General features: G+C 38.9%; 1 protein-coding gene across 4 annotated transcripts in view; it reads left to right on the forward strand.

The window, feature by feature from the left end:
- Positions 1 to 25,825, forward strand: part of CD2AP (CD2 associated protein) — an 87,590-nt gene that overhangs the window by 27,560 nt on the left and 34,205 nt on the right. For all 4 annotated transcript variants that reach the window (XR_003398071.1, XM_026845783.1, XM_026845782.1 and 1 more), the window contains exons 3-5: positions 15,027 to 15,180; positions 18,758 to 18,858; positions 23,290 to 23,410. Coding sequence is in view for 3 of the 4 variants with exons in the window: in XM_026845783.1 (XP_026701584.1) it covers positions 15,027 to 15,180; positions 18,758 to 18,858; positions 23,290 to 23,410 (376 nt within the window). In the remaining variant the exon portion in view is untranslated. The remainder of the gene's footprint in view (positions 1 to 15,026; positions 15,181 to 18,757; positions 18,859 to 23,289; positions 23,411 to 25,825) is intronic.

The raw sequence follows: 25,825 nt of genomic DNA on the forward strand, positions 1-25,825 counted from the left end.
CATCACAACTAAAGGGGATCAGTCCTCTTCTATTCCTTCCTTCTGGGCTCTGCTAATACTAGGATTTACTGTCTTTTTATACACTCACACTTTATCACACTTTGGCTTTTGCATGCTTTGACAAATGTATCTTTTCTGTTTTGAAGTATGACCAAGTGCTAAAGTCATGTGGGAAATAGCTTTCTGATTATGTATTCCTTTTTTTTCCTCAAGTCTTCTGAATATTGCAAAATAGTTTTATGTAGTGGTAGTGGGTTTGTTTCATGTAGTAGTAACTGGGTCTTTGCTGTCATAAGTGCAGCAAAGGAAACTGATGTGTTTTCAAACAGATTAATTTGTTGTATAGACAAGTAGGTGAGCTAAGCATTATATGACTTTGAAATACTTGTATGCAGGAGGGAGCCTATGGAAGCTTCCTGTGGATGCTGATGTGATGCTGATGCTTGGTACCTTGTATCATCTGCTGGTAACTTCTTGGTTTTCTTTTGCCTTCTACCCAAACCATTGATGGTGAGATCTTGAAGGATCAGAGCTTTGGTGGTACCTGGTTCCTAGTGCCAGCTGAGACCCGGGCATTTTCTGCGAGCTTGTCACTTGACAGGTTAACCAGCAGTCTGAGATGGTCTGTCCCAAAAAGTGCAGTTCTTGGTGCTGGCTTCCACTTGTGTTGTTCTGCATTAAAATAGAACCAGTAGACTCAGTTAAGGGGAATCCTATCAAGCCTCCAAACATCCTCAGATACTAGTGTGACAGGTTCACTGTGTTAGATGGACGCAGCAGGAGGTGTTGTAAAGGTTAGGAGGGAAGTCAGGCAGTGGGATGTCCAAAGCAGTCCTGAAATCAGAGCTTAGGGGTGATGGAGAAGCTTTTTGTGACCGTATAGTTGAAAACACATAGGATGGGGGGAAAAAAAGTAGTACAATCAATTGCACTGCCCACTTGTGAAGCTGCTTTCCTTGAATTCACTTTTCAGTAGTAGGCCTTTTAAAATATTTTCTCCTGTATTGCAATGTTGGATTTTGGAGTACATAGATTTCCAATTTTATTAATAAAACCTGATTTGAAATTCCAGTTTGATCTGTATGCCTATTACGCTTTTAGTGGGGTTGAAATATTTGAATTAGAGTTCTTGTTCCTGACATTTTTATTGCCATTTTCCTCCTCCTTCCTGTATGGGCAATTTAAAATAAACAACTTCATAAATTCCTGAAAGGAATTAGCAGTGGAAACCTAGCAGACCTTTATTGTTTTGAGTGTGGCTTTTCCTTTCTAAAACTCATCACAGTGTGAAATGTGCACACAGATATTCATCTCCTGTATGGGTTAGAGCAGTGCAGTAACGCTGTTAGGTTGATTGTGTGAGGTTTTTGGAGATGTTAAGGTGTGGGATGTAGAAGGCTTTCTGGTTTGGGGTTGGGTTTTTTGTTGGTTTGTATTTGTTTATTTTTAGTAGCTCTATTCACTCTCCAGCCAACTGTTGTGTTGATAATCTGGAAGTGATGATTTGTTGTTCATCCTTCCGAAGTTTTTTGTCCTTATGTAGCTGAGAGGGTTTTTAGTTTCATTTATTGGTATCTTAGTTTTGTAACTAGCTATATTGGGTGTAATACGGCTTTTCATAGTAGTAAAACCAGTTCGATCATAAGCTCAAGGCAGTAACCAGAATGAGGGAGGAGCATCGGCTAGATTAATTAGTAGCTTTCATCAGTTAAGGCAGAAAGTTTGCCGGTAGGCTCCAGGGGCATTCTGGTGAGAGAGCTGGACGCTTCTACAAGCGTGTTTGAGATATGCACCACTTCAGCAGCCTGCTCAGTGGAGGATGCATCTACAATAGAGCTGCTTCAGAGAAAACTTCTTGCCTGCATAGGTGTGTGCAGCCACTCCTGCTTAGTTTAGCGCCGAGCCTGTATCCTTTTCAGGTTAACACATGAACTTTGCTCGCTGTGACATTTTTCTTCCTCCCCTTAAATAAAAAAAGCTGCAACACAGGGTGTGTTCGAGCAAATATGTCCTTGGAAGTGGTAAGCTTGCTTTATTTTCCATATGTTCTTAACATCAAATACTGTAAACACACTATGTTTTGGGGTAATGAGCGTGAACAGCAGCACAAATTTAAAAGTTGTGATTGCAATATAATTTTTAGATTTTATTTAATATACGATGTAAATTCTTGGCCTTAGAGTTGCTTGTGTAATAAAGTTACTTGGGCTTGGTTTAGCTTATCTACCTTTGTAGTATATAGAGACGCTCAGGAACTGCAGGCAACTACGGTGTTTGCATGAAGAATTTCTTCTAGGAGTGACTTGGATTTAGTGGTTACATATTTGTTCAACTTCCTGCTCTATGTGTCTGTGTGTTTCTCCCTGTAAATAAAACCCAAGCCCCTTTCCTTTCCTTAAAAGCCACCCTAGACCAAAACTTTAGAGTATTAGCACAGCTAGCCTACCTTCTTAAGGCTGTGTCTTTGCTGCCTCCTTCCTATGTTCTTGCTCTTGGGATGCTGTTAAGCTCTGAGCATGCTGTGAACAGGTGAGAGAAGTTTTGTCTGAAAACTTCAAGCATAGCATCTTTGGTAATTTCTTTTCAAAAATAGGAAATTGACCTTGTCAGGAACTTAAAAATTAATTGTGGATTTGGGAGTGGTGGCAGGTGGCTGTGTTACTTGCTTCTGAGTTGTTCTTATTTCTAACCTAGTCACAATTAAATAGTGTAATTAACATTATTTAAAAAAAAACCCCAACCAAAATAAAACACCCATATAAGTAACTAAGCTTTTAAACAATGTATATAGGATGAGCCATGTGCATCTAGTTTGGAGTAATTGGGATATCTGTATAGAATGGAATAAAAGACATCTATTTGTAGAATTCTGGGGTTTGCTCCTCTGCTAGGTGTTCTGTTCAGATTCTTTGCATCCAGGTAATGCTTGGAGAAAATTACATAATGTGCAGTAATTTATCAATCCTATTGGTCAAAGGATACTTCAGTTTATACAGCTTTCTCCTCTGCTTTATTGTTGTTTTAAGGAAATTATCATCTCAGTGGGTTGTGTAGGGAGGTGAGGCTGAGGAGCTCAGAGGTGTTATTAGCTTCTCAGGGAGACGTAGGCAGCCCTGCCCGTAAGAAGGTGATGCTTTCTTCAAAGCTGGCAGTTCTTGTTTTTCAGAAACAAAGATAATGTGCAAGACTGAAAGCCATATTAAGTAATTTTGGTTTCAGTGCTGAGAGTATGAGAGAACTGATGGGTGTAAGGTGGCTCTTTGTCTCCTGGCAAGGAGTGAAGCTGAGTATTCAGGCTGGTGCTTTAAGACCTGTTGCCAATACGATGGTGTTGTGCATTGTTCTGCTGAATTTTCTTCTGGCTCTTGGAGAAAATAGTGGCTCTAGAGCGTGTGTTATCACAGGGTGTCATGTGGGTTTGCCTGAGCTGCTCCTGCTAATCCCATCCATTGGCATGTGTCTGGGATTTATGAGAATGGTGATAACGCTTCCTGTGCTTGTGGGGTGAGAGACAAGTCTCTACTAGCTGGCTATTTTGGCCTGAATAAACAAGGAAACAACCTTCTTCCAACTGGAATGTCAGGATAAATGGCTTGGGTATGATGAAACCATTGTACTAAAAAAACCCCCAAACCCAACAGCTGAAAACATTGGCAGATATAGCCAACGGCACTGATACATAGGCGCATAGTCATATGTAAGACTCTTTCCTGGGATTCAGTTCATCATGGATTATCCTTATTCCTGTGACTTCTGCAGTCAGGTCACTGGATTGACTGCTTGGGTTTATACCAGCTAGGCCCTGATCTTGTGAGTTCTCTCTGTAAACTGACTGTATCTGGCATGAAGAGGGCAAAAGGAGAGTCTTGAGGTTGGTTTGAGTTTGCAGATGATCTGAGACTTTGCACTGCAGAGCTGCTGTTGCTGTCACAGCTATGCTATCACAGCTGCTTGTGGGCACCTGAGTGTCAGGTTGTCTTTTTGTATTGTCACTGTGTCCACACTGGGATTTTATTGCTTCATCAGTGTTGCTTGAGGATATGTGAATTATAGCATATTCCAGGGCAGTATAGGTATGTTGATAACAAGGAGATGTCATGATAAAGTTATGTGGCTCTATGAGTTACTTATCTTGATGGACTGACTATTAGATCTGAAATGTTACAGATGCTTTCCTCAAAAGGTAACTATTTAAGTGCAGAAAATTTGGTGAAATGTGGCCCCCCTCCTGTTGTAGATGAGCACCTGTGCTTTAAAGTGTTAAAAAACCCCCAAATCACCTGTCAAGGTTTCAGTTTGCATTTGAAAACTGTTGTCTCGCTGTTAGTGTAAAAATCTGTAGCATCATGAACTCTTCTATGGCTGAACATGAACACAGAATGAAGAAAACACTGGTGCTTCTTTTAATATTTAGTATTTTAAAACATATTTATATATGCCATATTTTAAAATACTATGTTGCCAAGAGCATGGAAGAAAAGGAAAGAACTCCTAAATTTTGCCTCAGTGCAGTACTGGTATTGAAGGGAACTTGAATGTACTCTTCCAAGGACAACAGGATAAAAAGTGATTAATTAATTGTGTGAATCCTGTTTAATGTGCTAATTATCCTCTCTGATTTGAATTATCCATGATTCTTGATTGTACATGTGCCTCTTGCTTTTCTAAATGGCGTATTGATTTGTGATACTACTCTGTTGTAACTGCAACACGCCTGCATACTTGTAGTGCTGCCTGGTTTGGGTATAATGGTTTGTTGCACAACCTAGTCTGGAAGGGGCAACAGGTATATACAGGTAGTTATTCTTTTAACCACATAAAATGTAATCTGCTCTTTTGCCCTTCCTTATTTAGTTTTTACACTTGATTTGTGTGTACTTTTATAACTTCCTCTCCAAGTACCGGAGAAAGGTAACCATACTCTGGCTGGAAGCCTGCTAACAGGGTGTGTTCCATCAGATGGCATTTACAACCATTGTTGAGTAAACTCCACAAAGCCTCGTCAGCGTCTTGGTCAGTAATAATTGACTGGACGTATTCAGAAAACTTTTAAGTTTAGACCTTCACTGTATACAGAAGTCTAAAATGCAGCCATAAGTATGTACTCTGGAATTAGCATATGTAATAACTGACCTTCTTGGTATTATACAGGTATTGTAATATGTAAAGTTTCTTACATCTTGGGAGGCTCTGGGTGTCCATTCCAGCACTGTGTTTTTAGTACTTTGCCAATATGTCTAATAAATCAACGTGTGTGTACACCCAACACAGTTAATATTAAATCTGTTCTTTTGATTCTTTTATGAGGTTGAATGAAGTAATCTACTTGTGAACTTAAACTTGCATGAGGCTAGCTCATCTGGTCTGTCATCTTGTACCATTTTCATCGCTTGCAAATTATTTTTTGGATAGGTCATCATTTTGGAGGGAAGAAGTTAGCTCTCCTCCACTGTAGTGGTTTTAGTATTAAATTTATTTTTGAATGTATGTTTTCTTTCCTTGAACACTGGGTTCTATATAATATTATGAGCTGATCTCAAACTTGGATGTGGTAAACTTTTCTAGGCTTAACAAAATATTATTTTGGAGTATACATGAGTTCATTAGTTTTAGACTTGATGTAATAAGCTTTCAAACTGTTATAAACTGATGGCAATGGGCAGTTGCTCTGTCACCTAGGTACTTACAAAACAGGAGCAGAAAGCAAAGATGCATTTTCAGTTAAAAATGCTAGTTAATGTGTGAATCTTTCATAAAAATTAATCTTTAAACCTCTTCATCCCCACTGTGATTTTGTGATTTATATTTTTAGTCCTTATTTGGCAAATCTCTTGAGCATTTCATTTTGTGTCTTAAGCAAGTAGATGTGGCAATGTTTTTAACTTGCTTTAACCTTTGTGCAGAGGTGGCCACAAGTGAAGTGCTGGAGGTTTTACAGGGCATGGAAAGAGATGGGTGCCATGGAAAAGGGAGGCAGGAAGGAAGAAAACCGAGTACAACAGCAGATGCAGGAAGCCAGGATGATGGTGAGAAGGAGCAAGCAGTGTTCGGAGTTAAACATCAAAGTGGACCTGTAGCGGTTGATGGATCACATGTTTCTCTGGAACAGCAACGGAGGCACTTAACTGGGAGAAAGGAAAGAACTGTGTCTTCCTGCCTTCCCTTGTCAGGGAAGCTTGATAAAACAGTGCTGCAGGTGCTGGATCTGTGGCTTGCCCTCTGCCATGTATGATTCTTGGTTTCATTGATCTAAAGCACTGTTTTGTAGCTGGTGCTTGACAGGACGTTAACTGTTAGTCTATAAAATAATTACAAGAAATATAATTAAATTTTCATATGTATAAGCAAGTAGAATAGAAAAGAAATGCAATTAACACTTTAAGATGTTTTTATCTGGCCGTGAATGTGGCAGCACCATAAATTATTATTAAGATGGTATTTTTAGATGTATTTTAACACTAACTTTTGTTCTTCATTAAATGGTTGGCATACGTGTATGTAAACATCTGTGCTTCTTTTAGCTACTCCTGTTAATTTAGGATTCTTTGCTCCTCTGTTGGTAGGCCTGGTAATCTGACTGCTGTGCTTTTCTTCATCTGGGCTTTGGTCCTTGTTGAAAGCAGATGGAAAGAGTCTTTTTAACATTATCAGAGTAGTGTTATCAGATAAGCATATCAGAGTAAGACATTGAATGTTTTTAGGTCTTGCAAGTTGCAAATACTAACAAGACCTCAGTTCAGAATCTGTTTTGATACTTGTTTGGCACAAGCTTTATAGGTATCCAGTTCTCAACAATAAAATTGATGTTTTATATATTTACATGTATAAAAAGTATATGTAGTTATAGTAATAATAATAGTCTGTATCAAGATCTGTAATTCCCTCTGTAGAGAGAAGTTTTCCATATTTATTGAACTCCAGTTGTTTCCCTGCTCTTCACCTTCAAATATTATTCAGTGGCTCCAGTTTTAATCTGTAAGTCTAATTAGACTCAGTAGTTTTATGCTTCCCAGAGATCCTGCTTATTCAGTGTGTTATGTATTGTGAGAAAGAAGTGATACCTTGCCTGGTTGATGGTGCCTTTTTTCCTAATGGGGAGGCGGTATGTTATGATCTATATTTAGCATAGATTATAGCAAGTTACTAATATTTTTACATGTGTTAAATTCCGTGCTGAGTGATGTGATGTGGGTGTGATTTAATAGAAGGAAACACTGGAGTTCTGTCTATAAACTGGAGAAGTGTGAGCCTGGCTTGAGTCACTTTTGTAGCTAATTATATTTTCCCCTCAAAGAATAAAAGTTAGAAATTGTGATTTGAATCTGCAGCAGGCATAAATATTAATAATTTAACTTTTGGAAAATATTTCTCCAACCATTTATGAAACTGTTATGCACAGAGTGTCCACAGATGTCTTCTGACATCTTGATGGCAGAGAAGTTTTATCTACGAGGACTTTGCATCCTTACTTTCTGTACTCCTGTGTTTGAAGCATGCAAAAACTTTAAATGGATAGCTCTGCATAAAACTCTCATAAGAAACACTTAAGGGAATTTCCAAAGCCATGCTCAGCCTTTGATAATGGCCTTTGAGCGAGTGGTGTGCTGTGTTCAGGAACTACAGTAACAATCGATCCCATAGTACAGTGTGTCTGTAGCTCCTGTGAAAACTGCTGGGGATTCATGTCAGCTGGAAAATTTTTTCTAACCTTAGTCTTGAACAGAAATTGCCGTTGACTAGGGTATACAGAAATCAGAATATGAGGCAATTTCAGTTTTGGAAGGGGTAAAGATGAGGAGAGGTGTTGCCTTACTATTGGTTCAGCCTGATCATGCCTCAGCACTGAACCCAGTGATTACTGTTAAACAGTTCCTACTTCAGCCATAAACTAGACTCAAAAAAACCCCAAAACCTTTGACACATGTTAAACTGCCCAGGAGGTAATTTGTCTTGCAAACCAAAGGTTATTGAGTTTGTCCATTCTTCAGATGTTAACTACTTTCATCTTTAAAATTATTTGTATTTGATTTCAAGAAAAACCTTTAATCCTCTGGAGAGTCAGGGGCAGCTTGTGACCTCTCCTAGCCGAGCTCTTCTGTTGAGAGCTCTGACCTCCTGAGTGCTCCAGGGAAAGAGCTCAGGAGCTTTCAGCTAGTTTGGTTCATAAATTGTCTTGATCTGTCCTGTTAGTTTGTCAGGTGTGGTAAAGGAATAGGTCACATAGGAATAGCTGCAATTACTCATCTTTCTTTATTTGCCTTTATTAAATACTTCTGTGGGTGACAGCACTGAGGATGAGAAAACATGTTTTCTATTCAAGGAGGAGACAGTGACAAAGTGAAAGGACATTATCTTAGATTTAACACACTGCTAGAGCTGTTACAGCTGCCCTGTGCCTGCCTCTCCGTTGCTGTAACTAAGACTGCAAATGTAAGAGGTAACAGGTGCTTAAATTATTTAGGTGAAGATTTTTGTGTTCTGGGAACCACGGTGTTTCATTGTACTTGAACAGATTATGGCTGACAATCTCATTTGTATGCAGCTGTACAGATTTTCATATGTATTCATACAGTCACACACGTGTTTTTTTTCAGTGATAGGGTTTTGCAGGCTGTGAGGGGAAGAGATGTTTTATCACAAGCTCCCAATTCCACCTTCTCCCCTAAAATAAGTGACAGGTCCAATTCTGACATCCTTATTTTCTGCCCAGTAAAATATGAATCAAAGTTAATTTGCCAGTCAGTGGGTTCTTTATTGCTATTCTGCTGGGAAGAAGAGAGATGAGAAAAGGGGAAGAAAAGAGGTGAGCTAAGTAGAGGCTCCGACATTTACTGTTGTGTATTCTTCATGTCTCTCTTCAGAGATCGAGACCATATTTTGCTGCTTGATATCTTGATTTAAAATGTACTCAGCCAATAACAGAAATACACAAGCTGTGCATTGTGCATTTTGTACACGCTGATGTTTCATGGTTTACAGTGGAAATAATGTACAAAGTCTAAAGATGATTGTTCTTGGTATAATGACATATATAGAAGGGGCAGCTAAAGTTCTAATATTTATGCTTGAAGAATCTAGCTAAGGATTTAGGTTTGCTGGATAATGAACCTGTAATTCAGGAAAGGACTTCATATTTCTAGCAATCTATTCCTCATGTCCTTTCAGGCAGTCTGACCTTCTTTCTCTATCTCCAGTGCTCTGCTTATTTTAGTGTTCTTTGCTTCTGGCAAGGGGAGTGGGGAGGATCCTGCTGTCCCCACTGGAGTGATGCGTGGGCAGGCAGCTGATGGTGCTTAAAGACTGCTTGCTTGCTTAAAAAGTAGGTCAGGACCACCTTCTTATTGGTTTATTTTAATGGATATCATGAGGCTATAGATGAATTTAGATGTGTTAGATTTTGGTCTGGGTACAAAGAAGAGTAATTCTTGTCACGTGTTGCTGTACCTAAATGATTTTGAGATTTTATATATATGTATATACACTTCCCTGAGGAATTGTTAAACTGACAGTGCAATTAAAACAATAGCCCCTTAAGATCACCCCAGTCTTTTTTTGCTCTGAAGCTAGATATTACATGCATTTTTGACAAATTTTCTAAGTGTTGTGAAATATGTGTTTAGTGGGGATTATGAAAACTTCAAACCGTTATGACTAGTGCTGTAGTTTGCAACAGAAAGAGTGGGTGGTTACTTCCCAGTTGTGTGTTTTATGCCAAGAGACAGTCTGTATTGACCTTCTACTGCCAAGTCATAAATGCATAAAATCTGTGTTGCTAATGGAAACACTGACAAGCCTTGAGTTGCAGAAGACTGGCATAATAAAAATATTCAAATTTCCAGCTGCAGTTAATGTCAGATTTTCATTTTGCTTTTGCGGGCTGGCAGCTGATGGTGGCCTCATCTCTAAACAATCTGAAGTGTCCTGGAGGATTTTTCTTGGTATTGTCATAGCACAGACACTCTCTGTTAGTTTGGATATAGAAGGCTGACTTAAACAACAAAAACAAAGAAAGAAAAATGCCTTAATTGTTGTGAAGCCAATGAATAGGAGTCTTGGGCATGTTCAGGTTGGTTGTAGTGGTACTTGGGAGATGAGACCTGTGGGCAGTGTAATTTTTCAACCACCAAAATTCAACCCAGGTGCTTGGGCAGAGATCTAAGAATTGCAGATTCTTATTAGCATCTAACATTAATTGTAATTTCTTCTTAACATTATTAATGGAGTATCTATTAATCTTTGCATCGATTAGTGTCAGTTTTCAGAGATAAGAAATTGTTTAGAAATTATTTCCTTTGTAAAATCTTAACATGTCCAAAAGGTCAGAGAATCATAACAATGATGCTCAGGATGAAATTGCTAGCAGTGGTAATGGATGTGTATCTCAGAGGATCCTGGTGTGTGCTTTTGAAAATGAATCTTAGAGCAGTTTCCTACTGTTATAATACTGATGTGAAACACAGGTTTGTGGTGTAGTGGACTGCTTGTGCATGTGGAGATCAGGGATTCCTGAATTTCCTTTAACTTGATTTGGTTTTAATGTGGTTTTTAATGCCCTGAGGAAGAATAATTAATGCTGCAGTTCCTCTTTAACACGAAGAAGAGGAAAAAAAAAAAAAAAAGTCCATACTTTAAAAGGATTTCCTAAAGTTTAGTAGGTTAAATATGGAGAAAGCAGTTCTTTGTCAAAACTGGATTTATCACTGGTTGCTGTAGTGGTAGACTCTTATGCGGTTATTTTTCCTCCCCTCGTTGCAAAGCGGCTTCACTGGATGCTATGGTCACAGCATGCTTTGATACATGAAGTAAAATGTCACTATACATTCTGATTCAAGTGTGGCTGGCATTGGTTCTTTACCTGTGTGTATTTATTGCATATCTTTTCTGATTATTTGCAGCTCTCTGCTCCTGTTTATTTCACATAGGCATCTTGATTATTTCCTTGCATCCTCTTTCCTTTCATATATCTTAGATTAGGAAGGTTTCTTGTAACTGCGTATTTGAAGTATTTAACTTTCCTATCTTGGCTGTATTAGGAAGGTCTGGTGGTACCAGTCTTTCCCAGCACCCAATTGTTCTTTCTGGTTTCTGCTAATGAAATTCTTAAACCTTCATCCTTTTGAATCTGTTTGCAATATAACTGTTCCTCGCAGAATTACTTTAAATCTTTATCTTTTAATCTAATTCCACTATATTTTCTATTATATTTGACATTGCTAGTCTTGTGTTAGCCTTTGAGTATTTCCTATCTGGTACCACTTCAATTACTGACTCAAGCCAGGCAAGAAAGTTGCCCAAGCATTCCTCCTTTCATTTTTGTGACTTTGGTCTTTCACTGTGGTTTTTTATCTCAAATGGTTTCTAGTTGTTTGTAACCTATCAGTGACTTTGTTGCCTTTGATACTACTGCTGGATTTAAGAATGTATTGTATATTTACTTCAAATTATTGATAAAGGTGATGCTTACCTTACAGCATGTTCTAGCATTTGGAAGTGGTGTGTGGGTGTTTTTTGTTTTGTTTTCTTCTAATAAATAGAAGAAGAGGTCACATTTTTGACCTGCCTGTGTATGTCTTTGCCATTTCCCTTTTGCATCTCTATGCTTTTTTACAAAGTTATTGAAGCAACTGCTTCTGAAGTCTCCTGCGAAGCACAAACCTGGGGAAAGAACCTGGAGCTGACTCCTCACTGGAGTGTGTTACAACTGAGAAACCAGTTAACTGGGGAAGCGTTAGTTCCTGGAGCAGCTGGAAGCTTTCGGAGTCTGTATAAATTGCATAGCAAAAGATTTATAATTTTAAAAATCCAGAGACAGAACAACTCTAGGCAAGTTTTCTGTTGAGCAGAACAGCCTTGTCAGTAAGGCAGCTAGAAAGGTGGTTTGGAGGTGGCAAACTTCTCAGCTATAGCCAAACTTAATTCCTTGTGGTTTATTAGACCTGCAAGTAATTGGTCAAAAAAGAACTGTAAAACTGAGAATGACAATGTCTTTGAAATGTGAAATGTCTCAAATGGGAGGTAGACATGATGCTGTGCTATTCTGGAATAGGGATGAGGGTGGAGGGGTGTTGACTTGGAAGATAAGCAGTCAGCTGAGCTAAGATCTCCAGGGCAAGAAGTCTCTGCGGGTGAAGGAGAGTCACAGCAGGAGCTGCTTACCTGTTTTCTGAAAAGCCTCTTTATGTACTGTAGATGAGTGAGAGGAAAAATTGGGCTATCTGTAGTTTTCTTTATTCTACTTGCTCTGCTCTTTTGGGAAACAGGAAGTTGCATTGGACTGTTTAACTTGAGGTTTGTAGTATGTTTGAAAGCATCACTGGATTTCCAGACCTGCTGAGTTTTCCAGCAGGACAGCTGCAGTAAGTAGCCTGGGTTTTAATGTTCCAGGCTAGTGAATATGTTTGTTCTTATTTTTGACATTTCATCATTACATGGGTTTTGTTGTCTTTAAAGCTCATGCTTAAGAGTTCACACAACATTAGCAAGTGTATATATGTGCATTGTCAATATTGATTTTGAATATTATTAAATATTTTATTGCAGCTACAGCTGCGGTAACTAGTGGAGTTGTTAACCAGTGGCTACTGATGGTGGGTGCAATAATTGTTCTGAAATGGATCGTGAAAAGCTGCACAGTATTTCTGGGTGTTTGCTTCCCTTGAGACATTGCAATGCTGCAGCAGTGGGAAAGCTGACAGGCTTTGAGGGTCTGGCTAAGCTCACAGGCACATGAAATTCAGTTGGGTTTTCAGAAAGTCTTTATAATAAAAGTTTTCTATCAAGTTGTTGAAGAAATTAAGTTGCTCTGAGACTGAAGGAAATTCTTTTATGAAGTTGCTTAAACAATAAGAAGCAAAGGACAGGGTAGAGGAGAGTTGGCAGTGGGATCCCCCAGGAGCTGGTTGTGGTACTGCCTTTGTTCAGCATCTCTGGTCATCTGGAGAGGGCATTTAACAGCCAACACTTCCATCTTGTGAGTGCTGTAAATGCCACACTGATGGCAAGGAGCTGAGCAGATAAAAAGGGTGGCAAATGACCTTGAAGCTAGGTAGGTAAATGCCAAGTAATATGTTGTGCTAGTTTTGCTTGGGATAAAATTAAGTTTCTTCATAGCAGCTGGTATGGGGCTGTGTTTTGGATGTGTGCTGAAAACAGTATTGATAATACAGGGATGTTTTAGTTATTGCTGGGCAGTGCTTACACAGAGTCAAGGCCTTTTCTGCTCCTCACCCCACCCCACCAGGGAGGAGTCTGGAGGTGCACAAAGTGTTGGGAGTGAAACAAAGGAATATCTCATACTGTATGATGTCGTGCTCAGCAGGGGGATGTTTGGGGTGATGGTGTTTGTCTTCTCAGGTAACCACTATGTGAGATGGAGGTGGCTGAGCATCTGCCTGCAGATGGAAAGTGGTTAATGAATTCCTTGTATGCTCTGCTTGTGTGCGTGGCTTTTGTTTTACCTATTAAACTGTCTTTCTCTCAACCCATGAGTTTTTTCATTTTTTTTTTTTACTCTTCCTTCCGTCCAGGCGTGGTGAGTGAGTGAGTGGCTGTGTGGTGCTTAGTTGCTGTCTGGGGTTAAACCACAACATGTGTATAAGAATAGGTAATTCATACCATGCCTGCATGGAACTGCCAGTTGGGAGTTGAGCATCAGCTCATGAATAGTAGTGCTGTTTTCAGTTCTGTGAACTGCTCAGCTCTGGGTGCAGTGACAGCCCAAAACAGCAGCAGGATGCCAGGTATCATCAGGTCTACTGAGACCAGGATGGGGGCAGGTGGGTAGATGTTTAAGTGGATGGACAACTGCCTGATGTGATGGGGGCTGACAAGCTCTTCAGTTGAGAGGATAAAGCCAAGGGGTGATATGATCAAGGTTTACACAGCTGTGGAGGTAATGATGAACTAAATGCAGTGGTTGGGAGCACACACTGGGACCAGTGAGGTGTCAGCTTAAAGCAAATGAGAGAGAGGAGCTTCTTTATGTAGCGGAGTGTGACTATCTGCTATTTGTCCCCATGGAAACTGGAGGCAGACAGGACCATGGGTGCAGAAAGGGATTAGATGGCTTCATCGGCAGATATGAAAGGGAGAGAAGGGATATATCTCCCTAATGAAACCCTTATGGGTGCTATGGGAATGTGGGGGGATCTGGGTTGCAGGCGAGCTCTCTAAAGAGTGGCTGGGATTGTGGCTGCTGGGAGCTGTGTTCTGCACTAGATGGACCATTGATCTGACTTAATGGGTTTCTTCTTGTGCAAAGGGATGATTTCCTTCTTTCAGAGTATCTCTTCTCCGGTGGAATCTCATTTAATGAGCTGATGCAGTACAGTAACTGCTGCAGATGTGGCCTTTTCTGTTAAGAACTAATGCTTCCTTGTTCATTGATTTCTTAGTCTTGGCACATTCAATTACAAACCTAACACCTTAATTTAGGAAGACAGGAAGGTGGGAGACAATTATGAGAAAAATGATGTCTGTTACCTTCCTTCTACCCCTTTCCCCATGCTTCCTCCCACTCTGTTTCTTGTATCTCTTTTCCACTCGTGTCTTTCAGCAGTGTGAGTGCATCTTGTCTGTAAACAACCTTTGAGGTTGAGATGATCATCTAATACAGTTTTATATAATGAAATACTTTATTTAGTGCCCTACCTTTTGGATCTGTCACTGAAGTAATATTAATATTTTTCAAAAAGTTTTCAAATATGAGCTGTGACTTAGTTGTAACATGGGATTTCTTGGGCTCAAAGCTATGTTTCTTAGGGTTAGAGCAGATGGCTAAAATACTGCCCTCATTTCTGAATTTTGTCAGCTTACCTGTTTACTGACATGATTTTATGAAAGAGTAAAGTTTACTAAGGCCTTTAGTGTGTTTAGTTGCAGGATGCCATGATTTTTGAGTATAATAAATCAATACACACCAAATGGTAAGTACCTAGAATCTGTTGGTCTATGGAGCACCTGTCTTGAAACACTGACCTCTTGGGTAATTTAAATGGCCTCTCAGTCTTTTAAATCTCTTGTTTCAGGAAGTTAAGAAGGATGTAGAGCCCAAGGATGACGCTGTACCAGTCAGGAGGGAGAAATCTGGCAATGTAGCCAGTCTTGTGCAGCGTATAAGCAGCTATGGGCTTCCAGCAGGAGGATTCCAGCCTCATCCCCCATCCAAAAGCTTCAAGAAGAGTATGTAGTCTTTCCAATTCTTTCAATTATGTAAGCTGCTGACGTGCATTTTTTTTAAATAAACATGAATTATTTAATGTCTGCCTTAGTTTTAAGGTTGTATGGAAAACTAGAGACATAGGAGGAAGAACTTTAATTCTAAGCCAAATTCTGCTCCTAGATGCATGGGCAGAAAGCTTATATGTAGTTCTTAACAGGAGCAATATGGTTGAATTCTCCTAGGAATAGGATTTAGACCCTTTCCAGCTTGCAGAGAGATGCTCTCTTACTTCATGTGAGCTCTGCCTGTATTATCAGGTACCTGCATGAGAACTGCAGGCCTGTTCATGATGATAAAAAAATCTTCCTATGGTTATTTCTTTTAAACATAAATATTTTGCTGCTAATTTAGGGCTTTGTGACAAGGAAAGGCTCTGTCGTTCAGGTTCCTTTTGTTTGGTAGGCTTGCTTCTAGTGTGAAATAAGGTGGAGTTAGTGGTGTCTTAAACAAGTAGTGGTCTTCCTTTGATAGTAACTGCAACCCCCAGGATGGGCAGGAGCACAGACTTGGTGCCTCTGTATTTGTGGTTTCTGTATTTTAATGCCACCATTCAAATGAAGGTGACTGAAACTTAGAGCAGAAAACTTAACGCTCCCGGCATCCAGAAAACTGACGTGATTTCTGCTTGGACACCTCAGTCTTATGAGACGTTGCTCTAAATTACTCTGATTTCTCTCATAAGGGATGGACAAATTTGTTGAAACCTTCTAGGCAATAAAGATGTGACCTTCAAAATCACTTTTTAGTGAATCTGATCTGTATATGTGTATTGGCAAGAGTACATATGTGCCTGTTAGATGTTTGCAGCACCAGGCTTTTGAAAATCCAGCCTGAGAGATTAATGCTGTTCCTAAACTAACGCAACCAGGCTCTGAAAGGGAATCAACACGATCCTTGTGGGTCCTTTCAACTCGAGATGTTCCAGGATCCTTTGATCCTGTGAACATGATCTGATACCAGTTCAGGTGTCAGCTGGTCATTCTGGTCTCCCTAACCCTGGAACAATCCCATATTTAACATCTCTTGTCCTCCTGCTGGTAGCTGTGTGTGTGATTGTGTCCAAGGGTAATAGGTGCAACTTGGTCTCAAACTTTGGAGTGCTCTGGCTACTATCATCCTCCTAAAAGAAAATGGTGTTCAAGCACCTTCCTTTAAGCATACAACTATTTACTTGGCACACTGGCAATCTCTGTGATTCTATTTTACTTGTCCTTCCCTCTTCTGGAAGACTGTTTAAACAGCTCATGCAGATCCTGTTTACTCTGTGCCTGGACAATCACTCACTTCCTTCAAAAGGTTTCCAGTGCTTAGTTGTATGTCTGTTTCTGATTCTTACTGGTATAATGAGGTTTACAACACTAAAAACGAAGTTAAGCTGCTTTAATAGTAAGTTTCCAATGTGTAGTGAGGTAGGTTGTGTCTACCTGGGAAGTCCCTTGTGTTGCTCTCATGTGCAGCTCTTGCTGAATTCAGGTATTTTATATCATGTGGGTAGTAAGCTGCAGGCAGTATTCCTGTCAGTTAGATGGCTGTCCTTACTCAGGAAAAGGAAAATACAGATGGTGTGCTAAATTACAGCAACAAAGGGCTAAATTTGGTTTACTCTGTACAAAACAAATAAAACCTGAAGCCAGACAAGTTGTTCTGGAAAAGGACAGAATTGCCTGGAGGCTGCCAGCCCAGCAGTCCTGCAGCACCATGTGAAGCTTTTAAAGTGGATTGGTTAGTTTCCTAGATTAATCGAGGGATTTTCAGAACTGGAAGGAAGTACTTCCTAAACTGGGTATTACTGGAAACAGACCTCAGGTGAGAGAGAGTTGTAGATGTGAAATGCATCTGTGGGTTTGCTTTCTCCCCCACTTACCCATTTAGATAGAATTACAATATGAAAAGGAATGTGAGATCAGATTTATACCAAATGGCAATGTGATTTTTTTAATTTGTCTTTTTTTGTTATCAGTTAATCTCATACAAAGGAGGAGCCCTGAAAGCGCTGTAGGAGGTAGTAAAGGCCAGTGAACCGTTTATTGCAATTACTGTTAACCTAACAATCCCTCTTGGCTGATGTATGAGTTTCAGTGGAGTTAAAAGAAGGGTGTATTATGTGGGCAATTACACGTAACTAGAAATAACCCACAGAGCTTCATACTTCTGGTTTATTTGTTTCCTGCCCTTATTAAGCTCTTTAGAGTACGAACCATATACCAACACGTTGAAAATTCTTGATTTGGTGAGCACTCTCTCAGAAATTTTGGATGTTGAATATTGCTCAGATGCTTGGTGTGTTTTGGACTGAGGACGCTGGGTGTGGCTGTCTTCTAAATGTCTGACTTTGGACTTTGAATGCTGCTGTAATAAGACAAGGATCAATCTTGGAGGCAGTATCTGTGTTTTGAAATGCTTTCACCCAGCTAATCTTAATTGCAAATTGTTAATTGAGTATGGAAGGAGAGCAAAGTATGAGTATGGAAATTATACAGCTCCTACTATCTTGAGCTTTACCACTTCAAGCTTTTGCTTTTTCAAGCATATTTTCACTTAAACTGTGGCAGATGTTTTTGTGGAGGATAGGGAGCATGTGTGGGTCAGCTCGGGGTGGCAGTTGACTTCTGAAGTGTGCTGGCTGCTTCTTGTGGAAAAGGTCTGAAGGCATGGCCTCCTGTTTGAAAGAAAGATGCCTACACTCTCTGGGTTCAGCAGTAGCATCACTCCAGGATACGTGCAGAGTAATTGGGCATGTAGGTTCACACTGCTCTGGCTGGAGGGGTTGTTGGAAGCCACTTCAATGCTCTCTCCTCTCAGGATGTCATTTTGTCTTTTTAATGCCTGCAAAGCTTTAATGATATGTGGCAAATATCAAAGGACTGCAGTTTATTTAAATTTTGCCTTTGTGGAACACTGCAAATTAAAGTTCAGGTCTAATTTTTGAACTCTATACTGGCACTGAGAAAAGGAAGGTTTTTTGGTATTCACAGATAAAAATGAGTTTGGATTTTAAAATATGAGCTGAGAAAATATTAGCATTACCTCAGACCTATAGTTAGCAAGGTTTTAGAGGGCAGAAAGGCTGTCAGCACTTCAGTGTTGTGCAGAACAAAAGGTGTTACTTCTGTCAGGATTTCTTACAGACCGGAAGCTTAAACTTGCCCATTTTCTTCCAAGCAGGTGCTAACACTGCAACTTGCAGCATTTGTCATTCCTGCAGATTTTGGTCAAGAAATAGCTTGAAAAATCACTGTAGTGGGGATTTATCTGACTTGCTTGTGTCAACCTGGTTTTTGTAGCCTGTTGGTAATTGGTAGTGTAGTGTTTGTAATCAGTGGTCTGTGAAGCTCAATGTTTTTCAGGCTCTGTCTAAGATACAGCTTGCTAGCCTAAAGTGACACAAGCAAACTAGAAAACCAGCAACAAAAGATACATAGCTTTTTGCCATGGTTTATGAGTTTTATGGTCAGATTTGATCCTCAGGAACTGAGCATAGGAAAACCTAGTTTCCCTTTGCAAGCGTTCTTACTTTTGCCATTTCCCTTGAATCAGGGTCCAAGAAGCGGCAGTGCAAAGTGCTCTTTGAATACATCCCACAGAATGAAGATGAGCTGGAACTCAAGCTGGGGGATGTGATCGACATAAATGAAGAGGTAAGCTGTTTTACAGAGCTGATCGTCTCTTTATGTGATGAAAAGTCAAATTGGTTTTTTTTGCCTATTACTTGAATTACAAGGATGTTGGAAAAATAGCATGGGAAGTAGTGTTATTGAATCTAATGGTTTAGGAGTTCTTTGTCTCAGGATCTAATCGTAAATCAATAGATGCTCGATATTTAGGGAAAGTATTTGATCATCGCAGCAATAAATTGTGATCTGTTACACAGATTCCTTTTTCAAAAGATTTTTAACAGTTCTTTGGCCCTGTCTGTGATCCTTGTTTTTAGGCAGCTTATGCTAAAACTGTTTGACCAGTTGCCTTTAAGTTGACACACTCTAACTTGGTTTAGGTGAAAAATCATATTTGACGTGTTTTTCTGGGTCCATACTTTCTTGCAAACTCCTTGAAGCTTTGAACTAATTGTAACACTATTCAACACAGAAGCCTGTATGTGTTGTACAATATACTTCAACCTACTTGCACAAAAATAGGGAGCATACAAATAAACTTAACAACACATTATTATTTCTATTGTCTTCCTTTCCTAATGGGTAAGAATACAGTTGAAGATATGTCTTGATATTCAGACTTTGATGGCAATGGTTTGATGTATCTGAGTGGGGGTTTCTTAGCTTTTCCTACCTGTAGACTTCTTTGGTACCTATGCCCTTCAATAGAAATTTGTGTTAGGGGAGGCTTGAATACGTGGGAAGAGTGTCTCTTTTAAGAGTGAAATCTGTCAGGGAACCTGTGGCAAAGACCAGATTGGTCATGGAAGGAACCTTTTCAGAACTAGGTGGAAAACTTCAGCACAGCATGCTCTAACCTGCTGGTGCTGTCGCTTCTTATTACCTCCCTGAGTGTCTGAGGAAGAATACTGAACTTTTCTTTCTAGACATGTGTCTGGTGGTGCTTTTTAAGTAGCATTATGAGTTTGTGTTTTTCATATGCATGAAAAAGAGTACTAACTCTCCAGGATCCCAACAATTGCCAGGAAGGACTTTTCCATTCTCCTAGCAAGGAAAAAGTAACGCTTTTAGATGCATTTGCGCTAATGGTTTGTAAGATTTGTTCTCTTGAAATAAACAAAGCAAGTGACTTGTAAAACCTGCTCACGAAAATTAGTTTCATAAATACCGTTGTGTATGGGTATTTTGTAAAGGAGTGCTCCTGGACAGCCTCACTAGCTTAACTTGTGGATGCACTTGTACACAGCAGTCATAACTTTGAATGGTCCAGCATAAGCATTTACAAGAGGTAGCATGTATAGTAAATTATTGCAAAACTGCCGTTTCAGGTCACACATGTCAGCATCTGGAACTATTTTGGGAGAGGTGTTCAATGTGATGTTTCAGATGACCAAGTAGCCAAACAGAGTAAAACGATCAAAGCATTTCCTCATCTGGTTTCTTAAGGAAACGTGTTTAAGGTGTGGGGTGGTTTTTTTTTTTTTTTGGTCAGTCCCCATGCTTTTTCTTTTCCTAATGATTTGAAAATACATATCTGTAGTACCCAGCCTTGCTACTTCTGAGAAAAACTGTTAATCAAATTTTTAGACAAATGCTATCAGGTAGAAAAATACTGCAGCTAAATATTAGCACAGAGCTGTCTGCACATTGTTTTTATGATGGTGTAGAATAGACCTTGACAGGTGTAGGCTAGGTCTGCTTCGTTGATGGACCAGAAATGTGAAGAATGGTAGAAAATACCATCCATGAGTTGTGCAGTGTGCTGGGATAACTTGTCTTAGGTAACTTGTCTTTGCTACTGTGAGGTGATTTGGTTCCATTTATATATAATAGGTGCTATTTATATATATTTGCTGATAACTCATAACTGTTACCTCAAGGGAAGATCATTTGGTCACACTTTTTTTTTTTTTTGATGGGGGAAAATAAGGTAGAATCAGCTTCATAAGAGGATCAGTTTTTCCAGTTACCTGAGAATAATTCAGTATTTAGCCCCTGCAATTGTTTTCATAAGTTGAGTAGTTATAACTGACGCTGCTGCTCGTGAAATCAGAGGTGGAGGCAGATGGGTGCAGAAATAAATGGCTAATATTGGAGAGAGCAGGCTACAAGGACCAGAAGTAGCATATAGGGAAGAAGGCTCTTGTGCTATGTGCTGGCTTGAATCTGCAGGGTTTTTTGTTTACAGAACATGGGGGTTTTGCATGCAAAATAGACACACGTAGTGCATGTGATAACTGTGGTGCTGCTGTAAAACTTTTGTTTCTCCTTTATATTTTTGCCCCACTCCCATCAGGCACAGCATTAAATAGCAGTTTTATTTTTGTAGTATTATATTGGTAATATTTGCATACTGTGTTATCGAGCATAATCAAAATTCATATGACCCCATCAGTGGAGTTTTTATTAAAAAATAAATATCAGATTTGTAAAGCTGCTTGTCTTTCAACCTTTCTTTCCCCTCCTTTATTTAGAAGTCTTGAGTTTGCATCATCTTATAGAAAAAAGTTGGTGGAATTTACACTCAAAAAAAGTACTGATGTGTGTACTAGAGCTGTTACCCCCTCTTGTGGAAATTGTATCATGTAGTAGGATTCTGAAATGTAGGAGTTGTGAAATTGCTAGTGCACAGAGATGCATAGATGCTCTCCTCCAGTGTAGAACTTTTTTTAGCCCGTGTTTTAACCTGTTTTTTAATCTTGATTTAAGATACCCTTTTTGGTAATATAGTTTGTATATAGTCAGGTTTTTTTTAAAGACAATGTGATGAGGAGTCTGAAGCAAGTACACTCAAATTTTTGTTTTATTCCTGACTGTCTCTGACCTGGTATTGCTTTACAAGTCTGTAAAGTGCTTTGCTGACCATATTTCTTGACAGAAGAATAGGTGGATGCTGGAGTTGCTTTCTGTATCATAAGCATTAAAAGTCCCTTTCTCATGGCTCTTGGGTGTAGTATTGATGAGTCAAGACATTTGAATTTTAAGTTTTCTGTAATGTATTATGTAAAGCACAAGGAGCCAGAGCCTGGTCAGCACTTGTCAGTAATCTATGCTTAAAATTTATTTCAGAGGCCCAGACTCTGATATTTTAGCACCATAATGTCTTTAAAAATAGCAATGCTTTTCTCATTGCTTGTCTTTGTAGCTGCCAGGTTTTGCATACGTTCTGCTTGCCTGAAGGTAGGCTAGTGTTTTAAAACTATGCTTATGTGTCAGGCATAGTGACCTACAAAACAAGGCTAAAAAAAGATAATGTAAACAACTGCTGTGTGTTTTTTTTTTTTTCCATTGCTTTTCTTTCTTATCTAAAAACAGATTTCCAGCCCCAAATAGAGCAATAGAAAGAAAATATTTTGAAAATTTATCTTAATTATAGTTTTTAAATAGTGCTCATTAGGCAGTTTGGTTTAACATTTTGAAAACTGTTCATGAATTTGTAGAGCACAATTCTTGGTCTTCTGGCATTATTTTACACCATCCCCTATGCATCCCCAGCTTTTGCTGGTTCTGCTTTGGACTGTGGGGTATTCCTGATAAATGTTCCATTAAATATTTGGGTATTGCAATGTAAATGACACACCAGGAGTCCAAGCACATAACTGAGCATTAGAGTCATTATGTTTCCTAATCCCTGAACAGTTTTATTTCCAGTGCAGAAGTGAGTTGTTTTGTGAATAGCAAAGCCAACAAATTTTGGCACCCAATAGACTTCTCTCCTTAGGACTGCCGTGTGCCACCACAAAATCCTCATGCGTTTCTGCCACCTTTGTCAGCTGTTCAGCTCTGATGGGAAAGCATCTTTTATCTTCTGACACATGGAGAGCTGGGCAGATGCTGTTCAGCCAGATGCCTCCAGCTTGGAAGAATAGACAGCTTAGTTTTCCATTACTCTGTGATATCCTTAAGGACTTTCCTCTGTTCTACCCAACACTATCTGTGGAAATTTTATATTTGAAACTTGTCGGATGAAAATTGTTCAAAGCTATTCAATGGATACAAGGCCAGTGGGAATAGGACTGGTGGAAACTGCACAAAACAGAGGAAAAGACACATGGACAGCAAGAATACATCAAAATTCCCTTAGAAAGTCAGGCTAGAAGTTACATCTATTTCATAAACAGTTTAGTGCTTTCTTCTGTTCTGTGTGTAATGCCTGTTATTTTGTTTTACCTTGAGAAAGTTGATAAACATTTTGCTGCTTTTTTGGATCGATTGGTGTGGGGCTAGTCTCATGTTTCAGGATCATTTCTGTAGTGATAGAACTGAGAGTAAATTATTTTCATGCTCTTCTTTTTGCCTATAGTTTCTACATCTTTGGTAGGTTTCCTTAAAGAGAAATCATGTTCATTTGAACTTTGGGAAAGTTGTTTGTAGAGTTTTATATGTGTAGTGTGGATGGAATTGATAGGAATTTCCTTTTGCTTTATTGGTAATGTGCAAAATATTTCTATACAGGTAGAAGAAGGCTGGTGGAATGGAACACTAAATGGCAAAGCAGGCTTGTTTCCTTCAAACTTTGTGAAAGAATTGGAATTGACGGATGATGGAGAAACACAGGATGCTCTGGATGACACAGGTGGCATTCTTCTTGTTGTAAACCTATTGCGAAGTGATTATAGATCTCACGTATAATTTTGAGTATTATGGTTGTAGTACAACAGAAGTTGTAAAGAAGTCAAGCTTTCTAAGAATGGTATTTAGTTCTAAAATATATTGAATATGAAGTTACCCGTTGCTCCAATACCCTTCTAATAAAAATTGCAGTCGAGGTCTTGAACTTGCAAATGTATATTATGCATTTTATCACTAGAAAGTGATAACATTTCATATTCAGAGTTTGGGGGGGGTTTACTATTGGATATAAAATTATTCTTCTATTTAACTACTTTTTTTTTTCTGTTTTACAGACGTGAGTTCTCTAACATGGAAAATCTAAGTGTTTAATTAACCATGTCAGTTGAGATTAAAAACTTGAATCAAAACAGTGTAGAGAGCATCAGCTTAAAATGAATCCTGGGAAGGGGGGGCCCAGTTCTTTATTATGTTTTAATCTAACAATAAAGTATTTATAAGGCAGTGTTTACATTTAGCCATTCCTTTGTGGCTATGACTGCAAAGCTTGGGCAGAAGCAGACGGTCTGTGGCTGAACAGTAGTTCAGTGCTGGGTGGTGCCAGGCAGGTGCCTGCTTTAACAGGCAGTTACTTTTTAAAACTGCACTCTAGAGGCATTCTGTCTGTGAAGACCTGTTTGAAGGCTGGGGACTTGAGAGATGATACTGCTGGAACCGGAGTATTCTTTAGGAACAACATCTTAATGCAAGTTAATCAATGCTTAAAACCAGCTGTGTAATTTTCAAGGGAACAAGTAAATTTTTTATTTTTTTTTTTTTATTGTAGTGGTATGCAGCCTCATTTACAAGATGTTCGGTATTCATTGTTCCTAACAAGGATTTGCTCAGAGACAGGAAAGAAAAGTCTGGCTTGGATTTTTTTTTTTTTTTTAAATTGTGGAAATAATTGCAGTAGCATAAACCAAAAGTTGTTTGACTTGAGGAGTCCCTAATAGCTCAGTGGCTGTCTCCTTGGAGGTCAAATTCCCGGAGTTTAATAGGGTCTGGTGAGATGAATTTACAAATGGTTATGTGTTGGCCTTAATTCCTGAATACTGAGATGACTGTGATTGAATAGTAATTTGAAGTAATTGTATTTTCTATCAGTAACTAACAATTTACAGTATTCAGGCCCTCACACCCCCAGGGGTCATATTTAATGTTCAGTGCTTTCACAGTCAGGATCTCAAGTATCTGCTAGTTCTCTGCTGGTTCCTGGGAGACAGTAAATGCCCCATTCACCGAGCTGTGTTCTTTCAAACATGCAATCTGGACTTTTTAAATCAATGAAATATTTAGCTATTCTTTTAGGTATCTAAAAGGGATATAACTGAGTGAAGAGAACTTGGTTGAGAAAAAGTGAGAAACTGAATTCAAGAGCTGTGTAACTGTGTAGTATTATCAAACCTCCTTAAAATTATAGTAGAGGGAAGAGGCTTTAATCTTTATTGCAATTCCCAGGCATGTATGTGGTGAGAAGAACTTGACTGAAAAGCTAAAAGATGTAGAGGCTATTTTTAATTTAGTTTATAAAAGCTGTCTGTTTTCACATTATTATCTCCTGGAATTCTGCATGTGGAAATAGTTTGTCCATGAATACTAGTTTGTAGGTTTTAACAGATTTGACTGTAACTTAAGGAAAACAAAACAAAAAACAAAAAAAAACCCAAACCAAAAAACAAAAACAAAAACAAACCCCAAACCAACAAACAAAAAAAACCCAAAACAAAACCAAACATCTTAAAAGGTCCTAACACCTAAAATCAGTTGTTCTCTGAGCCACATTTTTTGAGGGGGGATAAATGTTGTCCCTTAAAATGATTAAAAGAAACTTAAATACTTGTACTGTCAGTGATTAATCTCAAACAGTTATATCTGATTTTGAATGCTTAACTAATTTAAAATGGTTTTAAACTGTTATCAGGTTAAAAAGCTATTTAAATAAACTTGCAAAAAACTCTTTTCAGGTATTTTTGGTAGTTTGTTTGGAACAATAGGAAAAATTCACTTCTGTGCCTTGAGAGGCACCACTCTACTGAAACAGATTTTTTTTTTCCTGTCGCTGTTGGAAACATGGTAGGACTCATTATAGACCTTTATTGATTATTGCTTTCAGCAACTATAGCTGTGCAAATGACAAGCTTTTAAACGTTGGACTAAAAACATGTCTTCAGAGAATTCATAAGCAATGTTTTGTAAAACTAATGGAAAACATTGACATCAACAGACTGTGGAGCCTGCATGATAATTGAAATACCAAGAAATATTAATGATCTAATGACTTGGTTCGCAGAGTACTAGGTGCAGTGCTGGTCTTTTGAATGGTCTTATGTTAAATACACAACCAGAACACATGTGGGATATTACAGCTGCAATAATG

Source organism: Athene cunicularia (genome assembly GCF_003259725.1).
Source record: "Athene cunicularia isolate RWA chromosome 3 unlocalized genomic scaffold, athCun1 chr3_part1, whole genome shotgun sequence".
Taxonomy (NCBI): Eukaryota; Metazoa; Chordata; class Aves; order Strigiformes; family Strigidae; genus Athene; species Athene cunicularia.